Raw genomic sequence first — 22,211 nt, 5'->3', positions numbered from 1 at the left:
TATGTCCCGTCTCTCATGAGTCCTTTGTCCCTCTTCAAGCGGAACAGCACGTTCCTCCCAGGGACTGAGGTCATTGTGTGAGGCAGGCTTGGGTCTCCTTTAGTAAACATTAGGACAAAACTGCTTTGTCTCATTCCCCTCTCTTGAGATATGGATTGTCTCCTGACCTTGTGACTAACATTACCCCTTGTTCCCTTGGTAATGGTCCCTGTACGTTTGGTTTTCTGATCTCTGTCATTCCCGAAACAAGTTTCTTGTACCACAGCCTATACTATATATACTCATAGAAAAAATCATTAAAGCACCTTGGCTCCATCAGCGCTTAGGTCCCTGAGTCTTTTTTTGTCTCTCTCTCTCTCTTTCTCTCTTTTACTTTCTTATCGTCGACTCTTTACCACCAGGTTCCGGTCCATTAAAGGACCCCAACAGTGAGGACCAGAACAGCAAGGAGGATCAAGGAAGACATGTCCCCATCTTCTTTCCTGTGCTGAGGCTGACTTTTTAAATCCTGTGTTTGATCGAGGAAATAAGTTATAGATAGGACATATCACTTGTGTTTCAAACCAAAGAGAATATTAGAGATGACATACTGACTCAGATCAAAGATTTATCCAAGAATATTTTCTGGAAGAACGTGCTTGGCCCACAAACATTTCAAAGTGTTAAGAATCCCTCAATCTCCTGATCACTTTTTAATAAAATAGTAAAGTATTATTCACTATTTTATTTACTTTTTAAAAAACTCATTCATACTGTTATCTCCCATGTTGAATATATTTAATTAACCAATCACTAATTTACTGAGGTCTTACTATGTTTCAGACACTATATTGGGTACTAGGAACATACAAATTAATTATAAAGTATCTTCCTCAAAGGAATTTACTAGTTCAAAGAAGAACTAGATGAGAGAAACAATTGATGTTATGTAGTGCGACTGTGATATTCATCATGTATAATTGAGCAATATACCAAGTGTGGTGCAGGCATAAAGATAAGTCCCCTGTTTGATCCTGGAAATCAAGAGGAGATTTCTGGAAGAGATAACAGATAAAATGAATCTTGAAGGTGAAATATAAAATAGGCTGGAACATGTAACAGGGGGAGGGAATAGCATGAGAACGTATATAGAAGCATGGTAAAAACATAGCACTTTGGTAAATTCCAATAGGCAGTCTGGAGGATGTTTATATAGTTTATTTTATATTACTATTGATAAAATTAACAATTCAGAGATCCAATATTGAGTAAAATTATCTCATTCATGAATGTACTTGTCATTAATATATCATACAATTTGCTAGTGGAGACGATTGGCTTAATATACCTAGCTACAAGCAAGAAATTAACTAAATATTTTAAGAAAATATGTCTTTTGACCTTACATTACCATTTTCTCCTCTCTACAACTGTAGCCTATACTTATTCAACAAAGGAAAAAAAATTGCTATAGTAAGTTATAGTGTGCTTTATTAAAACAGCTTTATTTGTAGACTAATCAGGGGAAAAGATAGTAATTTAAATGAATGGTACTGTCCAATATAACTTCTTCTCTGAGAAAACTCCACTAGATTATGGCTCTGGGTCAATTCCTGAACCAAAGGAATATGTTTCTTTTTTCTTTAATAATTTAAAATTTTTAGAATAGTTTTAAGAAAAACTTCGGAAGATAGTATAGGGCCCCTGTATATCCCACATCCAATTTATTTTATTGTTAACATTTTACATTATTGTGGTACATTTGTCACAACCAATAAACCAATCAGTACACTGTTATTAACCAAAATCCATAGTTTATTAACACTTCTTCAGTTTTTACTTGTTGTCCTTTTTATTTTCCAAGACCCATCCAAGATACTTTGCATTTAGATATCAGGTCTCCTTAGGCTCCTTTATACTACAACAGTTTCAGACCTTCCTTTTTCTTTGATGAGCTTGACAGTTTTGAGATGGTCAGGTATTTTGTAAGATATTCTTGAACTTGGGTTTGTCTGATGTTTTTCTCACAGGTAGACTGGGTTATGGTTTTAGGGGGGGAAGACCATAGATGCTAAGTACCTTTCTCATCACATCATATCAAGAGCACATACTGTCAACATGACCTCACTGTTGATGTTAATCTTGATCACCCAGTTGAGGTAGTGTTTGTTGGATTTCTCCACTGCAAAGTTATTCCCCCCGCTTTTCATACTGTTCTCTTTGGAAGGAAGTCACTCTCTGCAGCCTATACTTAAGGAGTGGGAAATTATGCTTCAACTCCTTGAGGGTACTGTAGTTATGTAAATGTTCAAAATTCTTCCTATGGGAGTTTTGTCTGTTCTGCCCTATTTATTACTCAATCACTTATTTATATCAGTATGGGCTCATGGGCATTTTTAACACTTTATATTATAATCCAGTACTAGTGAGGCAGGAGGTAGATTACCATGCCCCCGCCCCACCCAGTAAAGTGATTGGAGATTTATTCCCTGTGAACTGAAACTCCAAGACAAGAATATCGGGACAATTAAGGGAGGAGGTTGAGCCCTGCCCAGGCCATGTATTTCTTATTCTTGAAGTCAGGAGACCTCCTGACCACACATTCACAGAAAGTCTCCTTGAAGGAGAGTGCTAAGGGATGCTCAACCCATAGGTCTTTTCCATAGACTCCATCTTGGCACACACGGGAGAATCCTGAGATATAACAAATATGAACACCGAACCAGGCAAATCAAAATGATTGGCCAAAAGAAACTGGAAGAAATGACCCATAAAGATAATTCAAATTGCCACGAAGGCACAACTCAGGGACTGTCTCTCTCAGTCTATGTCTCTATCCACACATATGGTACCCTTTTTCTTCCTAATAAATACTTTACTGGTTTCACTACTTTCTTTCTTTGTGGGAATTCTTTTCTGCAAAGCTGAAGAGTCAGGGCCTTGTCACTGACGACTGGCCTAGTGGCTAGGATTTGGTGCTTTCACTATCATGATCCAGCCTCAGTCTCTGGCTGGGAACCAAAACCTCACTTCAAGCTGCTGCAGGCCTAGGCCACTTGAGATCACTAGATTATTTATACTGTTATTCAGCTTTGGCCACTGGGACCATTTTCAGTTGGTTCCTGTGTCCCTATGACATACTCCCACCAGTTTGCTTTTTGAGCGCTTCCTTACTTTCTGGTACTACAAGAAAGCTTTCTCTCTCTCTCTCTCTCTCTCTCTCTCTCTTTTTTGTATAATATAATTAGGAAAATGATATTACTTTTTAATATAATTACAAAAGAAAGATGTGGTAAATTGATAAATATTAATCAGTAACTGGGGCTTCCCAGATGACTCAGCAATAAAGAATTCATCTGCAATCCAGGAGACACTGGAGATCTGGATTTGATCCCTGGTTGGGAAGATCCCCTGGAGAAGGAAATGGCAACCCACTTCAGTATTCTTGCCTGGGAAATCCCATGGACAGAGAAGCCTGGTGGGTTACAGTCCATAGGGTCAAAAGAGTCAGACATGACTTAGCAACTAAACAACAACGACAACAAAATCAGTAACTAGGGCTTTGTATCTTGAGTTTGTTTTGAGTTCACTTTCCTATTCATATCTGCCTTTTAGCTTGGTTTACGATGATGGGCTTTTTTTTTGGGTAAACTTTCATATCATACATAAAGTGAGAGAGTCAATGAACTTAGAATTACATGCTTTTTATTTAAAGAGGAAAGTGTACTATTTATTACTGATAACTAGGAATTATGTTGCCAAAGGACTATTAATTCAACAAACTTACACGCTAAAAGAGGAAAATGTATATGTTAAAAGAAGGAAATGAAAAAGAAGTGGCTTTTCTTTTACTCTTGCACTAGAATAGTCTGCAAATTAGAAAATGCTAGGTCCATTTTAGAGAATTTACTGTAGAGCAAAAGGAACTCTATTCAGTGTTCTGTGGTAACCTAAATGGGGAAGAAAATCCAAAAACAGAGGGGATATATGTATACATATAGCTGATTCACTTTGCTGTACAGTAGAAACTAACAAAACATTATAAAGCAACTACTCCAATTAAAAAAAAAATACTAGGTCCATTTTAATAGAAGATAAATCCCAAGTATCACAAGAATTATGGAAGGCAAAAGACCTTCTCATTCTCAAGAAGTTTTTCCACAGGCAAAATAGCAGGGAATTGTACAAATATTAATAGTTTTATGATTAAGAAGAAGTTGTAGTTCTCACATTTCTGGTTCTCTTATTTATATTGGGAAAGCAGATGATTTCTAATGTTTCTTCAGCTGTTCAGACTTATTCTTTTGTTAAGTCATAGACAGCAATCCCAAAATGTATTACACAACAGCGTCTTTATGAACACACACTTGATGGGTACATCCAGTACCTTTCTTCATGAAATTCAGTTTGCCCAACAGTTAACATTGAGTTAACTTCTCTGAGGCACAAGAAAGAGCAACACTTCTATGGATGAGAAAACAGACTCAACAGCAGCTCTTGGACATAAACTGGAGTCCCTGATTTTCATTTCATTTGCTTTGTTTTTCATAACTTGTAATTTCTGACATAACTGTTAAAAGTAGAATACCCCCTATATTTAGTTATCATCAATTTTAATTTATTATATAACTGACCTCTTTGAATTACCTTGACTTTCTGTGTGTGGGAGGGTATGGAGGGGAGAAAGTAGGAGTTGGGGGAGGGGGGGAAATCCAGTCACATTTGTAGGTCATACTATAGCAGTTGATGGCTACTTATCACAGTTCCTAAGATAAAGTCTTGTATCCTAATATGAGAACTGAGAGATCAAAAAGGACTGGACTACTAATTTAAAATCCAGTTTTTCCAGTCAGGTTGAGCCTGTTGGCAGCTGCTAGATTGTTAGAACGATCCATGAGCCTAGATAGTTGAAGGTAGTTCTCATTGAGAAAATAGAGATGTGTTGCTTAGGGGAAAAGAAGAAAAATGATCAGCTATCAGATATACTAGTGAATAGATAGTGAAATAAAATATTTAAGTATCTATATATCTTATCTTAGGTGTGTACAACAGTTATAAGACAATTTTTTTTCCTCTTATCTCTCAGGAAAAATGCATTTAGTTATATATTAAAAACAACAAAAGATTCCACTTCTAGTAGAAAACCAAATACTGTCAGAAGCACAGTTACATGGAGTCATCCATTTCTTATGTAGATATTGGCTTATGTTCCCCACCACAATATTTGATAAATGACGGCACACATTTATTAAGCGCCTGCCACATGCCAGGAATTCTGCTAAGGAGAAACAAAGATGACTAAAAGAGTATCTAAGCTCATGGTCCAGGAATTACTGGAAGGAAAATGTAATGAGTCATAAGAGTAAGGGAAATAAATCAATACAAATGAAATGCTGAGATTTCACTGTAGGGAAAAGAGGAAAAAGAATGAATGCTTTGGAAAGAGAAAGAAAAGTAGATATCTGGACAATATAAAATATCTCTTTTTGGACAATGAACATTGTTCAGTCTTGTCAGGCTCCAAAGGCATCTGCAGATTCAGCTTTCAAAGAAAACTGGAACCATGACAATGGAACAACTACAGATAGGTTATAACCACAGCAAAGAAAACAACAGCCAACATAAACTTGGCCATTGTTATTGTCGAAGTCTTGGAATTATCGGTTTCAACTGTTCTTGTCATTAGTGGCTTCCTGATACGATCTTCTGTGGTGAGGATCACTTTTCGAGCTCTATCCCACTTTCCAGGACCCTGTAGACGATACTGGATTGGAGTACAGGGTCCCCAAAATAACTGGAATGCCAGTTTGGGGTCAGTGAAGGCCAGGGACAGCAGATTGGGCTTGACGCCCACCAGATCAGCAAGCTCATCCATGGTACTTATATAGTCTACCTGAATGGTATGGCGTTGGCTTTCCACAAACCTGAAGCAGAGAAGACAGAAACCATGGCCTATTAACAACTCAATGAATCAGTGCTTTCGGAGTATCTGCTATTGGCTCAATATTGGGATAGGAACTGTAGAAAACAGAGAAGAAAGCTAAGACCCTGTCTCTATCCTTAAGGACCTTATAATCTATTGGAGTAGATAGGTACACATGAAACAGAGAAGAATTTAAGACTTTGTTAAATCATGTGGTTTTAGGCTGATAAATAGAAATGTAGAGGAAGGTAGTTGAAACTGAGCTATGATAAGTTCTTGAAGGATATGGAAGAAATAGAAAAAGTAAGAACAAAGAGGAGAGTATTACAAGTCAAGGGAATGGCACAGTGAAGGAAGAAAGCAAGAATGAGAATAGAATGTGAGCACAGAATATTCGTGGGCACTACCTACAGTAGAGGAAGCATGTTGTAGAAAATAAGGGTGGATATATGGAAGCAAACATAGCAGATCGAGATACAGAGGACTCTGATGTTGTCAGAAAGAACCCACCACAAAAATTCTCAAGTTTGGGATCCTCACTTATTTTATGAGCGAGGTGATGGTAGAGTCCAAAGGGCAGGACTTCCCAGGACCAACATTAATTTGGAATCCTGAAAGGAGGGGGAGGATGACTTATCCTACAAGTTTCCTCCAAATGGAACCAGATGGAATGATTATACCAAGTACAGATTTGAAGAGCAAAATGGGCTTTTGGGAGAGAAAATGTGGTAACAGTACAATACCTATGTGAAAAGTACATGCTAAGTCACTTCAGTCGTGTCCGACTCTTTGCGACACTATGGACTGTAGCCCACCAGGCTCCTCTGTCCATGGTGTTCTCCAGGCAAGAATACTGGAGTGGGTTGCCATGCCCTCCACCAGGGGATCTTCTCAACCCAGGTATTGAACCCACATCTCTTACATCTCCTGCATTGGCAGGTGGGTTCTTTACCACTAGTGCCATCTGGGAAGCCAGTGGGATTTAAGAGCTAACTGATTACTTTCTCTTTTTACTTTCTATAAAAAAAGAAAGAACAGTGGGGCAGAAAAAAAAATAAGAGAAAATTCAAGTCAGGTTAACTGTGATTAGATGGGCTTACTAGAAATCCAAAAAGGATAGGAAAAGGAACTTCCCTGGCAGCCCAGTGGTTAAAACTCTGCACTTCCAATGCAGGGGGAGCGGGGGAGAGAAAAGGAGGGTATGGGTTCAATCCCTGGTCAGGGAACTAAGATCCCACATGCTGTACAGCCAAAAAAATTTTTTTTAATAAAAATAGAAATGCCAAAAGAAACTATAAAAAACAGGGCAGGAAAAATGATAGAAAATAAATTTGAAATAGAACTGGTAAGATAGAATTCCTGAGGAACTGATAGACAGGCAAAGGAATTTATGAAATGGGACTAAAGTTTAGAATAGAAGAAGGTAAGACAGGAAAGAATGTGAGAGTTTTCCCTTATGGGTGTTGTGTTAGCTCATGGGTTTACAGGCATGTAGTGGGTCAACAACTGTAGTATTCAGGGAGATGTCACAGAGATACACTAGTACCTGCTTTGTAGGATTGTTTCAAGAATTAAATAAACTCATACATGTAAAACACTTAGTATTTGCACAAAGTTGACTCTCAATAAAGGTTAAATATTATCCTTAGGCACTGCTCACAGTTGGAAGGTAAGTCAAAGGAAGGAAGGAGGAAAATTGAGATGGGGTAATAATAAATATATTTAAATAATATAATAAATATAATACCTGATGTAAATATAATTGATAATGAATACATACTAAATAATAAATATAATAAAATATTTAAGTAATATAATATTGTGACCCCATGGACTGTGGCCCACCAGGCTCGTCTGTCCATGGAATTCTCCAGGCAAAAATACTGGAGTGGGTAGCTATTCCCTTCTCCAGGGGGTCTTTCCAACCCAGGGATGGAACTCAAGTCTCCTGTACTGCAGGCAGATTATTCACCATCTGAGCCACCTAGGAAGCCCAATAATAAATATAACTAATAATGAAAATAATAAATAGTGCCAGGGAAAGAAAGCACTCCAAGAAGGAAGAGGTGTTAAAAAGCACCAAACAGTAGTGAAAGAAAAATTAAGTTGTTCATAGATAACTCTTAAGAGAGCAATTGCAGGAATAAGGATGGAAGTTACAATGGAAGGAGCAAAGGGTGCCAATTGAAAGCATGTAATACAGAATGTTTGTATTGCTGAAGTTTGGCAGTGAAAGGAAGGAGGAAAACAGGAGGGTACCTAGAAAGGGTATCAAGGTTAAATAAAAACTTTCTCTTCCTCCCAGAAGGGAGAGTTACACTGCTATAATCACATAACTGAAGAAAACCATGTCTTTGGGCATGGGGTGATTGTGCCTCTGACTTTTAGGACTTGATCAACATCAACTTTGTTCAAATAAAAATCACCCAGTGAATAAGTTTAAGTTCTGAAACTCAGATTGCTAAATAAGCACTGAGCATCACCTTCCCAGATCATATAGACTGTTCATACCAAGAGCGACTGTGGCCTGAGTATGCTGTCACAGGCCAGCCAGCAAATGACCTCTGCAGATCTGCAAGTCTACCTACAGATTTGTAATTTGACCATATCTACCCCTCATTAATTCATCGCTGCCCCTTCTTTCTCTGGCAGCTCTAACAGCCCTTCAAGTAATTCTTGCCAAAATAACATACCTGGTTTTCTCTCCATGTGCTTTTTACTACTTGGCTTTTCTTTTAGGCCCTACACATAGGATTTTCTTAAGCTCTTCTCTCCTTTCCCATCCATACTCAAATCATTTGGTGGTATTTCTCTATTCTGTTGTGACAGACTATTATTTCCTTTCCTTCAAAATATCTAAATCCTTAAATGAACACAAGGAAAATAAATATAGTACAACATTGCCCTTATTAAGAATTGAGTGGGGAAAATTGGGAAAATTCTTACTGTTTTGCCATAGCCTCTTGAAACTTAGCTATTTCTGTCATCATTTCACCTTGTGGGGGCAATGTCTTTAACCCTAAAGAGAAAAAAAAATAAAAAATTTAAGTGTAAAATTACCTCAGTATGAATAATAATCCTATTAACAATTAACATGCTCTGGAGAATTCGAGGGAATACAGGCTAGTTTTCTATACCAAGGAAGTTACACATTCAGTTGATCACCTTACCCTTCCACCACCAGAATATAATAATATTAACTTTGGTAGCTTACTCTTTCCCACTTTGTCTTTGGAAGAAATTTCTCCTAATCTGCTTTCCAACCAATATCTGCCTCCTCCCTAAAATAGTCTTTCAAATGGGAAATGAGATATGGACATGAGAAAATGATAAAAAAGTATATGAAAAATTAGATTCAAAGTAAAAGGGTGGGAGGATGATGGGAAACACATCTGTACTTGTGCTCAATCACAAAGGGGCTTTATACCACAGAGAGAAGGAAGTAAAAATAAAGTGTCAATCTGTTTTATGCCTTAAATCCCTTGGGAAATAAACCTTACCTTATAAACTTTTTTATTTGGTGAGAGTGAGGGGTAAGGTCAAAGGCAACTCATAATACCCAGTCTTAACAAATAAATTTATGCACCAATGCACAGAGTTCCAATAGCAGGAATTTAACACCAACACCAAGGACATGGCTAGACAAAGGTAAGAAAGCACTAACATGGAAACTCTCAATTTCAATGATTAGCTTTATGCCCAGAACTTATAGGTACTATGCCATATAGAAAATTTGAGCCTACTGTAAAGGTACTCAGACCTTATGCCTTTGCTTCTGCTGTTTTCTGTCTTTTTTTTGGCTTCCCTTTTACTCCTTATTTGTGTAGAAAAAGCCTGTTCACTTCCTCCCTTGGTTGTATCCAACTCTAAACCCAGCTCTAAAGTGAAGCCCAGTGTGCTACAGTCCATGGGGTTGCAAAGAGTCAGACACGACTTAGGGACTGAACAACTGTAGAGTTCAGAAAACCACCAAAGCTGAACTTGCATTCATTGAATAGAGATTTATTAGCTGCCTCCCATGTGCTAGGCATTGGTCTAGTCTTGGAAGACAAAGACAAATAAACTTGATTCTTTTATTTAAAGAACTTTCAGGGGACTTCCCTGGTGGTCTAGTGGTTCAGAACCTGTCTGCCAATGCAGGGGATGTGGGTTCAATCCCTGGTTAGGGAACTCAGAACCCACATGCAGCAGAGCAGCTAAGCCCTCGCACCACAACTAGAGAAGCCTTGTGCCCTGCAAGGAGGACCCAAGGCATTTTGCTCTTAGTGGGTTAAGTCAGCTAGAAGATCTAGAAGATGATAGGATATATGGTAAAAGTAGTGAAAGAGGGGCCTGAAAAACCAGCATGTGAAGTAACTTGTGAAGGAATTTGAATGCCATGCTATGACATAATGCCTCTTTGTGATTCAGAGAATTGTTTCACTTGGTTTGCAAAGGAAGAAAGTTACTAAATGAAAGTGCAATCCTTGTAAGGTCTCTTGAGAGGTTACAAAAGAGACAAAGATAAAAGAAAACTAGATTTTGGTCAAGGCAAGCAAGCAGACTCAGTGTTCCAGAAAAGGGTGCAATATTTCCTTAACAAGAGAATAGTAATTCTAGAGAACAAAGGAAGAAAGGAAATGGGACTTGTTAGGAAAGAACATGTCAGGCAAGAAGACAGGCTGAGCTGGGCATGTGTGAAACTAACTAATTCTAAAAGCATAAAATCAGCACAGTGAGGGTATAATTCAGAGATGAGAAAGGCAAGAATTTGGTAGGTAGAGTGTAGGGGTATGAGTATTAGAAAAAACTCAGGGTTCCTTTTGGAAGTTTGATAAATTTATAGGGATTCTCTGATGATTCTTTCTTCCAGTGCTGAAAGCTGGAGGAATTAGCACTAAACTCTGCTAGCATAGATAACTGGGCTTTTTATACTATTCCCCTAAAATTCCTTAATCCCACAGCCATAATGCAGAATCTTCCAAATGCTTTTTCCCTAATCCTCTCAATAGTACACTTATTCTGGAAGAGTCCCAGTTGTTTGTTCAAAGTATACTAAGGTGCTGTGGCCTATTTTAATGCAACTTTTTCCTCTTACTTAATTGACCCACTTAAAAGACCCACTTAATATGACTGGAATTAGGCAGCTTAATGGGTTACTTGCATTGGATTGCTGGTCCAGTACTCAAGGAATACAAATCTACTGGATAGAATTAAAGAATTAAGAAATGAAAGAACTCTGGGAGTCCCTGGGAGTCCCCGTGGTTAGGACTCCATGCTTCCAATACAGGGGGCATGGGTTTGATCCCTGGTTGGGGAACTATGATCCTATGTGCCCCATGGTGTGGCCAAAAAATTAAAAGAAAAAGAAGAAAAATTAAAGAACTTTGGGGAAATCTGGAAAAGCTTTTTTTTTTTTGCTAATCTTTTTTAAAAATTTATTTATTTTAATTAGAGGCTAATTACTTCACAATATTGTGGTGGTTTTTGCCATACATTGTCATGAATCAGCCATGGGTGTACATGTGTCCCACCATCCTGAACCCTGCTCCCACCTCCCTCCCACCCCATCCCTCTGGTTTGTCCCAGGCCACCAGCTTTGAGTGCCCTGCTTCATGCATCAAACTTGCACTGGTCATCTATTTTACATATGGTAATATACATTTTCAATGCTCTTCTCTCATATCGTCCCACCCTTTCCTTCTCCCACATAGTCCAAAAGCCTGTTCTTTACATCTATGTCTCATTTACTGTCTTGCATATAGGGTCATCTTTACTGTCTTTCTAAATTCCATATATATGCGATAATATACTATATTGGTGTTTCTCTTTCTGGCTTACTTCACTCTGTATAATAAGCTCCAGTTTCATCCACCTCATCAGAACTGACTCAAATGTGTTCTTTTTAATAGCTGAGTAACATTTGACTGTGTATATGTACCACAACTTCCTTATCCATTCTTCTACCAATGGACATCTAGGTTGCTTCCATGTCCTGGCTATTGTAAACAGTGCTGCAATGAACACTGGGGTACGTGTGTGTCTTTCAATTCTGGTTTCTTCAGTGTGTATGCCCAGCAGTGGGATTGCTAGGTCATATGGCAGTTCTATTTCCAGTTTTTTAAGGAATCTCTACACTGTTCTCCATAGTGGCTGTACTAGTTTTCACTCCCATCTATCATCATTGTTTCTTTTTCTCTACTACCATGAGGTCTTCACCAGGGAAGAAGCTGTAATTTTTATAAGAACTCTGAAACAGTTCAGTTTAGTCACTCAGTCGTGTCCGATCTTTGTGACCCAATGAATTGCAGCATGCCAGGCTCCCCTGTCCATCACCAACTCCCGAAGCTTAGTCAGACTCATGTCCATTGAGTCAGTGATGCCATCCAACCACCTCATCCTCTGTTATCCCCTTCTCCTCCTGTCTTCAATCTTTCCCAACATCAGGCCATTTTCCAGTGAGTCACTTCTTCACATCAGGTGGCCAAAGTATTGGAACTTCAGCTTCAGCATCAGTCCTTCCAACGAATATTCAGGACTGATTTCCCTTAGGATGGACTGGTTGGATCTCCTTGCAGTCCAAAAGACTCTCAAGAGTTTTCTCCAACACCACAGTTAAAAAGCAACAAGTCTTCAGCACTCAGCCTTCTTTATGGTCTCTCACAGCCATACATGACTACTGGAAAAACAATAGCTTTGACTAGATGGACCTTTGTCAGCAAAGTAACGTCTCTGCTTTTTAATATGCTGTCTAGGTTTGTCATACCTTTTCTTCCAAAGAGCAAGCGTCTTTTAATTTCATGACTGCAATCACCATCTGCAGTGATTTTGGAGCCCAAGAAAATAAAGTTTGTCACTGTTTCCATTGTTTCCCCATCTATTTGCCATGAAGGGAAGGGACTGGATGCCATGATCTTAGTTTTTTGAACGTTGAGTTTTAAGCCAACTTTCTCACTCTCCTCTTTCACTTTCATCAAGAGGCTTCTTAGTTTCTCTTCACTCTCTGCCATTGGGGCAGTGTCATCTGCATATCTGAGGTTATTGATATTTCTCCCGGCAATCTTGATTCCAGCTTGTGCTTCATCCAGCCTGGCATTTTGCATGATGTACTCTGCATATAAGTTAAATAAGCAGGATAACAATATACAGCCTTGATATACTCCTTTCCCAATTTGGAACCAGTCTGTTGTTCCATGTCTGGTTCTCACAGTTGCTTCTTAGCCCTGCCTACAGATTTCTCAGGAGGCAGGTAAGATGGTCTGGTATTCCCATCTCTTTAAGAATTTTCCACAGTTTGTTGTGATCCACACAGTCAAAGGGGCTTCCCTGGTGGCTCAGCTGGTAAAGAATCTGCCTGCAATGCAGGAAAACTTGCTTCAATCCCTGGGTTAGGAAGATCCCCTGGAGAAGGAAAAGGCTACCCACTCCAGTATTCTGGCCTGGAGAATTCCATAGGGTCGCAAAGAGTCAGACATGACTAAGAAACGTTCACTTTTCACACAGTCAAAGGCTTTTGCATAGTCAATAAAGCAGAAGTATATGTTTTTCTGGAATTCTCTTGCTCTTTCTGTGATCCGACAGATGTTAGCAATTTGATCTCTGGTTTCTCTGCCTTTTTAAACTCTAGCTTGTATATCTGGAATTTCTTGGTTCACACACAGTTAAAGCCTAGCTTGAAGGATTTTGAGCATTACCTTGCTAGCATGTGAAATGAGTGCAATTTTGTGGTAGTTTGAACAATCTTTGGCATTGCTCTTCTTTGGAATTGGAATGAAAACTGAACTTTTCCAGTCCTGTGGCCACTGCTGAGTTTTCCAAATTTGCTGGCATATTGAGTGCGCAGCACTTTCAAGCATCATCTTTTAGGATTTGAAATAGCTCAGCTGGAATTCCATCACCTCTACTACCCTTGTTTGTAGTGATGCTTCCTAAGCCCCACTTGACTTAACACCCCAGGATGTCTGGTTTTAGGTGAGTGATCACACCATCATGGTTGTCTAGGTCATTAAGATCTTTTTTGTATAGTTTTTCTGTGTATTCTTGCCACCTCTTCTTAATATCTTCTGCTTCTGTTAGGTCCATAACGTTTCTGTCCTTTATTATGCCCATCTTTGCATGAAATGTGCCTTTGGTATCTCTAATCTTCTTGAAGAGATCTCTAGTTTTTCCCACTCTATTATTTTCCTCTATCTCTTTGCATTGTTCACTTAGGATGGCTTTCTTATCTCTCCTTGCTATTCTTTGGAACTCTGCATACAGATGGGTATATCTTTCCTTTTCTCCTTTGCCTTTCACTTCTCTTCTTTTCTCAGCTCTTTTTAGGGCTTCCTGAGACAACCATTTTACCTTTTTGCATTTCTTTTTCTTAGGGATGGTTTTGATCACTGCTTCCTATACAATGTTATGAACCTTCATCCATAGTTCTTCAGGTACTCTGTCTATCAGATCTGATCCCTGATTCTATATGTCAGCTCCTTTTCAGTACTTCAAATGGCACATTTTCAAATCCCTTAACCATTCTTATCTCTCTCCTTTTAATGTACTCCAGTTTCACTTTTAAAATATCTTTAGGTGTGGTCTGACCAGTTTAGAGAAGAATGTTGTAAATTCCAGGGTATTATAGCTTTTTAATGATGTCAGGTATAATTAAGTCACAGGTATAATTAGAAGCCACATTATTCTGCTAATTCATACTGAACCTACTATCCCAAACCCCAAAGTTTTTCTCATGGTCTCATAGCCAAAACTTTCTGAAAAAGGGATGATAAAGGGGGAAAATTGAGAATTTGATTGGCTGAATCTTCTATATTCTGGACTAGTCTTTACCTGGTCTTAATTTTTTGCTGAAATCAAGTCACACACTTCTATATTTGACTTTCTCTAACTATAATAAAAGAACATTGCTTCACAAATATGTATCAGTTTTCTAAAATCTAGAAGAGTGGATTTTAACCTGGAGTGCACATTGTAATCACCTGGGGAACATTTTCTCAATGATTTTATATCAGCTCCATCTCAGACTTATCAACTAAATACCACCAGCAAAACATGCCTATTTTGGGAAATTTTCCCAGGAGATTTTGCTATAGGTCCATGGTTATAAATTAGTACTTTATATTCCCTCAAAAATTAATTTTTGAGCACTAACTTTGTGCCAGGCACTGTTATAATCATACATACTATCTGACTATTTACAAGCAAGAACATAAACATAATTAAATATACTGCTAAGTAATTAGGTAATCATCTTACATGGTCACTTACCTTTAAATACTTGAGTGGCCCAGCGTCCTTGGAGCTCTGAAATGGGCATAATGGCACCGAAGGGCTGGATCAAGCCTATGATTGCAAGAGTTGGCTTTTCAAGGTTAGGAGGGAAGACCCTTTTATACAGGGATACCTTGTTTTTGACTACTTTGACAGAATCTTCAAGAAAAGGAAATACAAAGCTATAGCCTGTAGCAAAGATAACAGCGTCAATGTCATCCTCCCTGGAGCCGTCCTCAAATATGGCTGCTGTCTCTGTGAATTCCTTCACATTTGTTTTCACCTTCACAAAGCCAGAAACTATACGGTTTGGCAGGTCATCATTTACTGTTGGATGCTGACTGAAAACTCTGTGAATGATGATAAAGAAGGAGAAACGAGAGAGATCATGAGAGAGAGAGAGAAATCATTACCGTGTAAATAAAATTCTGCTTTGATTGAGGTGGTTAATCAATACGCCAATAGTTTCCCTTTATTCATGCAATTTGGGAAGGGTCTAATATATACCAGCTTGATAAAGATAAGGATGATCTCAGAGTAGATGTTGGACTGTGGGAGGCATTGAAAGGGAAGATATTGGAGAAGTAAGGGAATAATGGTCTTATTTGAAAAGTACATGTATGGTTTCTCAAGGAATAATAATGCTCTTGGTGATATAAGGCCACAGTCTAGTGGTTTCTATCCATATGTCAGAAAGTCTGCAGAACTGTCTTATCAGCATCCTATTGAGTCTTATTTTAGTTTCAAAGAACCAGAAGGTAGACTTGAACCATCATTTTCCAAACTGTATAATGAACTACAGTGTATAGTAATTTACAGTTATAAATTGATTTTACATACATGAATGTAAACCTAATGAAGGAGGCAGGCCAGTTACCACTATCCAGGTTTTATAGATGAGGAAACTGAGGACTAAAGAAGTTAAATGACTTGCCTAAGGTCCTGCAGCCTAGGACTTTAGGATTTATATCAATATGGTTTTTTATGAACTCCCTTGAGATCCTCTGGCTATGGTAAGTAGTGTTTCCCAGAAATATCATAGGATAAGGTGACAAAAAAATAAGACAGGTTTGCAGAATTTGGACCTTTCTAAAAACAGTCTGAATCCTTGGATACTGTGTTAACAGGCTCTGAGAATCCTCAGCCTGTCATGTTCAGACAGAGCTGGCCTCTTCTCAGGAACTGATCTGTTTAAACAGTATTACTGGCTTGCTGCATTTAGTAATTCTTTGACTCAAACCTTTAGGTTTGTGGTTCTGTTCTCATTCTAACCTCAACATTTCATCTTTCTCTCCAAACTTACTCCTTTTCACTAACAATACCACAATTCCACACTGTTGCCTAAATCACAGAACTGTGAGTCTTAAGTCTGGTCACCAAGGCCACCCTTTCTCCTTTAAACATCTTCAGAATAGTTTTACTCATTCTCTGTTTCACCCGGACTGTTATAGTTGTCTTCAGGGTCTCCTGCTCCATCCCCCTTCAATCTGTGTTCTACATTATTTTTGGAGTGATTGTTCAAAAATTTATTTATTATTATGTCACTCACTTACTTAAAACCTTTCGATGATGGCTCTGGACTGTCTTCATTCTAAACTTTTTATATTATTTATCTCCAGCAAACCTGGAGATGTACCCAGGCACTCTTCTATCTCTGCCTAATAGTCTAGCCTAACCAAACTAACCCTAACCAAACTATGTGCAGGTCTTACAGGATAATGTATTTTTCGCTATTCTAAGACCTTGTATTTATAATTAGAATGCTACTTCCTTACCCTATTTGTTTGACTATCTCCTCTGTTATTTCATAAAGACTCAGTTTATTTTTGTGATTCCCAAAGTTTTGGATGCTACAGTTTCCATAATTGGGTCAAATAAATGGCTGAAAGTTTGTTGGGAAACACACTCTCCAAGTATCATCCCACTGATTAATTTCAAAGAAAAAAAATATCTTTACAGAAGAGAAACCTGGTAGCTACTACCAAATCCATGTGATCAAATTTAACATCATTAATATGCAATAACCTGTGGTCGTTTGGTTCCTGATGTGATCCACCAAGAAGGCACAACATAACCTATGAGTATTTGCACCAGAACCATTTAATCTAAATATAATAGAGGAAGAACAACTATGAAAGTCCAACTTTAGAGAGTTCCTGCAAAACAAATGGCTTCAATTCTTAAAAAAAAAAAAAAAAAAAAAAAATCCATGTTAAAAAAAGAGAATTATTTCAGATTAAGAGAGATTAAAGAGATATGACAGCTGAATGCAATGGTGTAATACCTGACAGAATCCTAGATTTTAAAAATAAAAAAGCTACAAAGAATTCCCTGGTGGACCAGTGGTTAGGACTCTGCAGTTTAAGCCATGCAGTGTGGCCAAAAAACAAAAGACTACAAATATTATTGAAACAATTTGGGAAATTTGAATATGCAATATATTCATGCAATAGCTAATGGTACTTTATCAATGTTCAGTTTGCTAAACATAACATATTATGTTTATGTAAAAGAATGCCCTTTTTCTTAGGAATATATGCTAAAGAATGTAGGGTAAAGTGCCTTATTGACTACAAGTAGTTACTCTCAGATAGTTCAGGTAAAAAAATGTATGAATGCATGCTTGTATATATAGATACTATATATGTATGGATCTGTATACCTCCAGAAAGAGAGAGAAAGGAAATATAGTGAACTGTTAATAATAGGTCAGTCTAAATGAAGGATATATGGGTGTTCATTATACTTACTATTTTACAGCAAGTAAATCTAAACATTAAAGAAATTAAAAGTTGGAGGGAGTAAAAAGCATTTAAAATCACCCTCTGGAAATGCTATCACAGTCCACTTCTGTGTGAACACTTCTGTCGTTCACAATCTCCATGCATTTCTCTTATCATATCATATTCTACCACCTGTCTTCTTGTTAGAGTATTTAAAGAACTAGCCATTTCTCATTTATTACTTATGTGATCTTGGGCAAGTTAGTTTCTCTGTGTCAATTTTTATATTTGCAAAATGGAGATCAAAATAGTACCAACCTATAGGGCTACTGTGAGGACTAAATGAGATCATGCATGTAACACATTTAGCACCGTGTTTGTCGTATATTAAGTCTTCAAAAAGGTAAGATGTTAGTATTACTATTAGGTCTTGAGTCTCAGTATTCTCAAGCCAGTTTAATGCTTGGCTCAGATGCTCAGTTGTTTGATGGATGAATGAAAGATGAACTGCCTGCCCTCTACTACCATTTTATTGTTGCTGTTGGGCACCATGTAAAAAGAACTTGTACCTTGGAGAATGATAAAATGGTTAATGCCAAGGAGAATTCTAGACAGAAAATTACAGACCAGTGGATCTTGGACTTCTGTGGGGGCAAGGTAGAAATCTGATTTCTGACTCTGAGCATCTACTTCATGTACAGGTAGAGTAAGCTCTACTGTTAGCCTGTGGGCACAGCCCTTATACTTTGCTTTGGCCACCACTGCCAACTCCAAGCCTTGGAACATACCTGTGTTTAGGCTGCAGGCCAAATATTTCATGATTAAACCTTTGGTTAATCTTTTTTTCCAAATATCTATTTGCTGCTGATTTACCAAAAATCTTCTTCAGCAAAAAATTAAATCGAGATAGGAGAACTATATCAAAAGGATATCCATAGTCCCCTACACGATTGAGGATCCAAGCCCCTCTTCTGGTGCTGAGGAAAACCTGAGGGATGAGGAAAAAATAATATTTGCTTTTGCCATTCTCTGAAGAAATGGGAGCCCATTTTTTTCAAGATGAAGTTCAAACTCATTAATCTAGCTTTTTATTCCCTGCCTATCTTTTTATTTATTTAAATTTCCTGCCATTTTCTTCTCAAACACTAAGCTTACAATTAAATTGGTATATTCACTGAACAAGAATATATCTTGCTGTAAACTACCACTGCGTTTCTGTTTAATGTCATTATGCCTCCCTGAAAGGCCCCCTATTCCCTAACTTCTCCAAAGCTTATTCCTTTTTAAGATCCAGAATCAAGTCTCCCTCCTCCATAAGATACCACTGATCATTCTGACTAATAATTTTCTCTCCATTTTCTGAACTTCCCTAGCACTTATCACCTGTCCAACTCATTTAAAATCAGGGAACAGTAAAGCTGACAGCAAGTGGACGTCATTTAATCTAAAACCTTCAATCTTTTCTTGGCCTTTGACGTTGTTTGCTTTATTACAAAAAACATCAATTATACTGATATTTAACATTGTATATTCTGATTTTTGTCTTTCCGAATGTATTTTCTCCAAGGTGGAAGGTATAGCAGATACATATTTTAGCTCCCAGCATATCATCATCACCACATCCATTTATTGAGAATTATAACCCATTAGTCACTGTACTAGGTTCTTTATCTGTATTTTTATTTGATCAATAAATAAATACCTCTTGAGGTAGGTAGCGTTATGTCCATTTGATGGATGAGAAACATGGAGAAGGTGAATAATTTGCCTGAACTCATATAGCTACTAAGTGGTAGAGCTGAATTTCTAACCTAAGTCTTACCTATGCGAAAGCTTGTGCTTAAGAAATGTTTCAGTTATTTAAGGGAAAAACTGAAAACTGCAAGCAGAACAACAGGGGAGCTGGTCACTCTTTCTGTGTCATCTACTGGCTCAAGTCCACATTCAGAGCTAATAAAAGTTTGGGATTCAGCTACTTGGCAAAAGCCTCACTTTGTCTATAACACTCTCTAGAGAGAGTTCCCAGGGTTGTAAGCTATTTAAGTACATTGTTTTGGGGCTTTTCTTGTTTTTTTTTTTTTTTCCATGCCATGCAGCAAGTGGGATCTTAGTTCCCCAACCAGGGATTGAACCCGTACCCTCTGCAGTGGAGTCTTAACCACTGTACTGCCAGGTAAGTCCTTGTTTTATGGTCTTTTGTTTAAGTCCTCCTGTTAAAAGGTTACCTGTCTACAGAGGGATGATCATATACTTCATACGTGTATTCTCACCGATGGTGACCTTAAGCACGATCACAATTAAGCACGTTTATGTGTCACAGTTGAACAAACATGCATGGTCTTAAGAATCAAGTGATTTTGTGTGCAGTCTGTGGGTAACGTACATGCTCAGAGCTTCAGTTAAAAAGTTCTCAACCAATACATTATAAAGCAATTATCCTTCATTTAAAAAATAGTAAAAGGTTCTCTATGTATAAAATAGTGACAGTAATACATATATCACAAACCTTTATCAGAAACATAACCATCTTACCTCCATCCACTCTAGCTCCCTTGTTCTTTGGCAATTTATGGTTCCTCAGTGCTTGTAAGGCCAAGCTTCTCTATAGCCAACAATTTAACAAGCCAATGGTATTAAAGAAAGCTCATGCCTTGGGTCCCTTCCACATACTTTGAACATTCTTTTATCACAACACCCACATATATTTTTCCCCTTTATTACTTATATACCTGTTTCCTAATAAATGACTATTGAATTAATTCATGGAGTAACATATAAAATCAATTTTGTGGTGATAGATGGGGATAAACTTGAGAAGTGTTATTGAATGGAGTTTCTGGGTAAAGGTCATTTAACAAAGTTGTGGCATTAAACTTCTATTGAACACATGCACACCCATGGAGGATTCAAGTCAATGTATGGCAAAACCAATACAATATTGTAAAGTAAAATAAATAAACAAATACATTTTAAAAAAAAAGAAAAAAATTTTTAATTAAAAAAAAACAAAAAAAGCTTATCTTTTTTAAATAAATAAATAAAAATAATTTAAAATGTATGTTTAATTAAAGTTACTGAAGAACAACCAGGCATATAACTATGCCAAAAAAGTTATGATTCCATAGACATGAATCTTTATGATTCCATAAAGACAATGATGTGTTTTTCTAGGAATTTATAATGAAGATATTTTCTTCCCAGTTCAAAATCTATGATACAAAAAAAAAAAAAAAAAAGAAAACCCTCAAGGACATAGAAATGGCTTTACAGTGGATGTTATTCTATGTTAACTAATTGTACACAGAAGCTGGGGACAGCTGCTTGCATGTGCTATCATATGAATGCTTTTCATACTGATGTCCATGTTGTCTTTAGAGGATTAGACTGGCTTTTTTTTTTTTTTTTTTTTTCATTTGGGCAGTGAAGAAGAGCGAAGGGGGAAATTCCCCTACCAGCCTATGAGTGAAAAGTTTTCAATGACCCAGTACACTTTACTTTAAAATAAGAGCTTAGCACTTATGCTGGCCAACAGGTGGTCCACACTGTGAATGCTGCATTCCAACAAGCTCTCCCAGCAATTATTTGGTCTTATTCAAAGTCAGAGGCACACTCCAAAGAGACAGCTGAGTGAGATTATGGGCACAGTCCTTGGTCATAACTGAATTCCTTAGAGTGAGGCTAGATGAATGATGGAAATCTTAACTTGTAACCTGGCTCAGTCACATCATCAATCATGATGTTGCCAATTGAGGCAACAAAACCAATCCCTACATTTGCCATTGACACAGATGGGCTGTGTGCAGGTATATATACTCTGTTGGGTTCACCTGCAGCTTCCTTGGTGAAGCAAAGTAAATAATTTTACTAATTCAAACCTGTTTGGCCCTGTGGCTAATTTCCACTGCCAGGTCCCCTCCAGAATTCCCAATGCCAATTACAATGACTCTCTTTCCAGTGAAACTCTCTGGATCCTTATAATCTCGACTATGGAAGTATTGTCCTTTGAACTTCTCAATTCCTACAAGAGAAGGAAAAATAATTACTGGGTAATGGTTTATCTGATTTACTTGTTAAATCATTCAATTTTTTTTGCAGTGTGTACAGTTTATGCATATATTCTCCATGTGTTCTCCTTTTATTCAAGTGCACTATCACCTTTTTGAATATTTTTGCATGTTTCTTTTCCCATAGCCCCAGAATCAAACCTTGTGATTTCCTTATCGTAAGTAGTCTGCTTAACTCAGGATCTGTTTGTATTTTGGACTTGTGGACTCACAAATCCAAACTACTTCAGAAAACCTCCATTCTCTTTTGTCTTTTCATTTTCTTCTTTTTTTTGT

At 37.6% G+C, this 22,211-nt stretch overlaps 1 protein-coding gene across 3 annotated transcripts in view; it reads right to left on the bottom strand.

Annotated features, from left to right (window-relative positions):
• Positions 1–1,157: 1,157 nt before the first annotated feature.
• Positions 1,158–22,211, bottom strand: part of FMO5 (flavin containing dimethylaniline monoxygenase 5) — a 40,262-nt gene continuing 19,208 nt past the window's right edge. For all 3 annotated transcript variants that reach the window (XM_065905731.1, XM_065905737.1, XM_065905722.1), the window contains exons 5-9: positions 21,747–21,889; positions 18,660–18,859; positions 15,146–15,498; positions 8,849–8,921; positions 1,158–5,903 (exon numbers count right to left, since the gene is read on the bottom strand). In XM_065905731.1, coding sequence (XP_065761803.1) covers positions 5,558–5,903; positions 8,849–8,921; positions 15,146–15,498; positions 18,660–18,859; positions 21,747–21,889 — 1,115 coding nt within the window. In that variant the 3' untranslated portion in view covers positions 1,158–5,557. The remainder of the gene's footprint in view (positions 5,904–8,848; positions 8,922–15,145; positions 15,499–18,659; positions 18,860–21,746; positions 21,890–22,211) is intronic.

The sequence above is a fragment of the Muntiacus reevesi genome, chromosome 1, assembly GCF_963930625.1.
Source record: "Muntiacus reevesi chromosome 1, mMunRee1.1, whole genome shotgun sequence".
NCBI lineage: Eukaryota > Metazoa > Chordata > Mammalia > Artiodactyla > Cervidae > Muntiacus > Muntiacus reevesi.
This window is presented reverse-complemented; position numbering and strand designations above follow the sequence as displayed.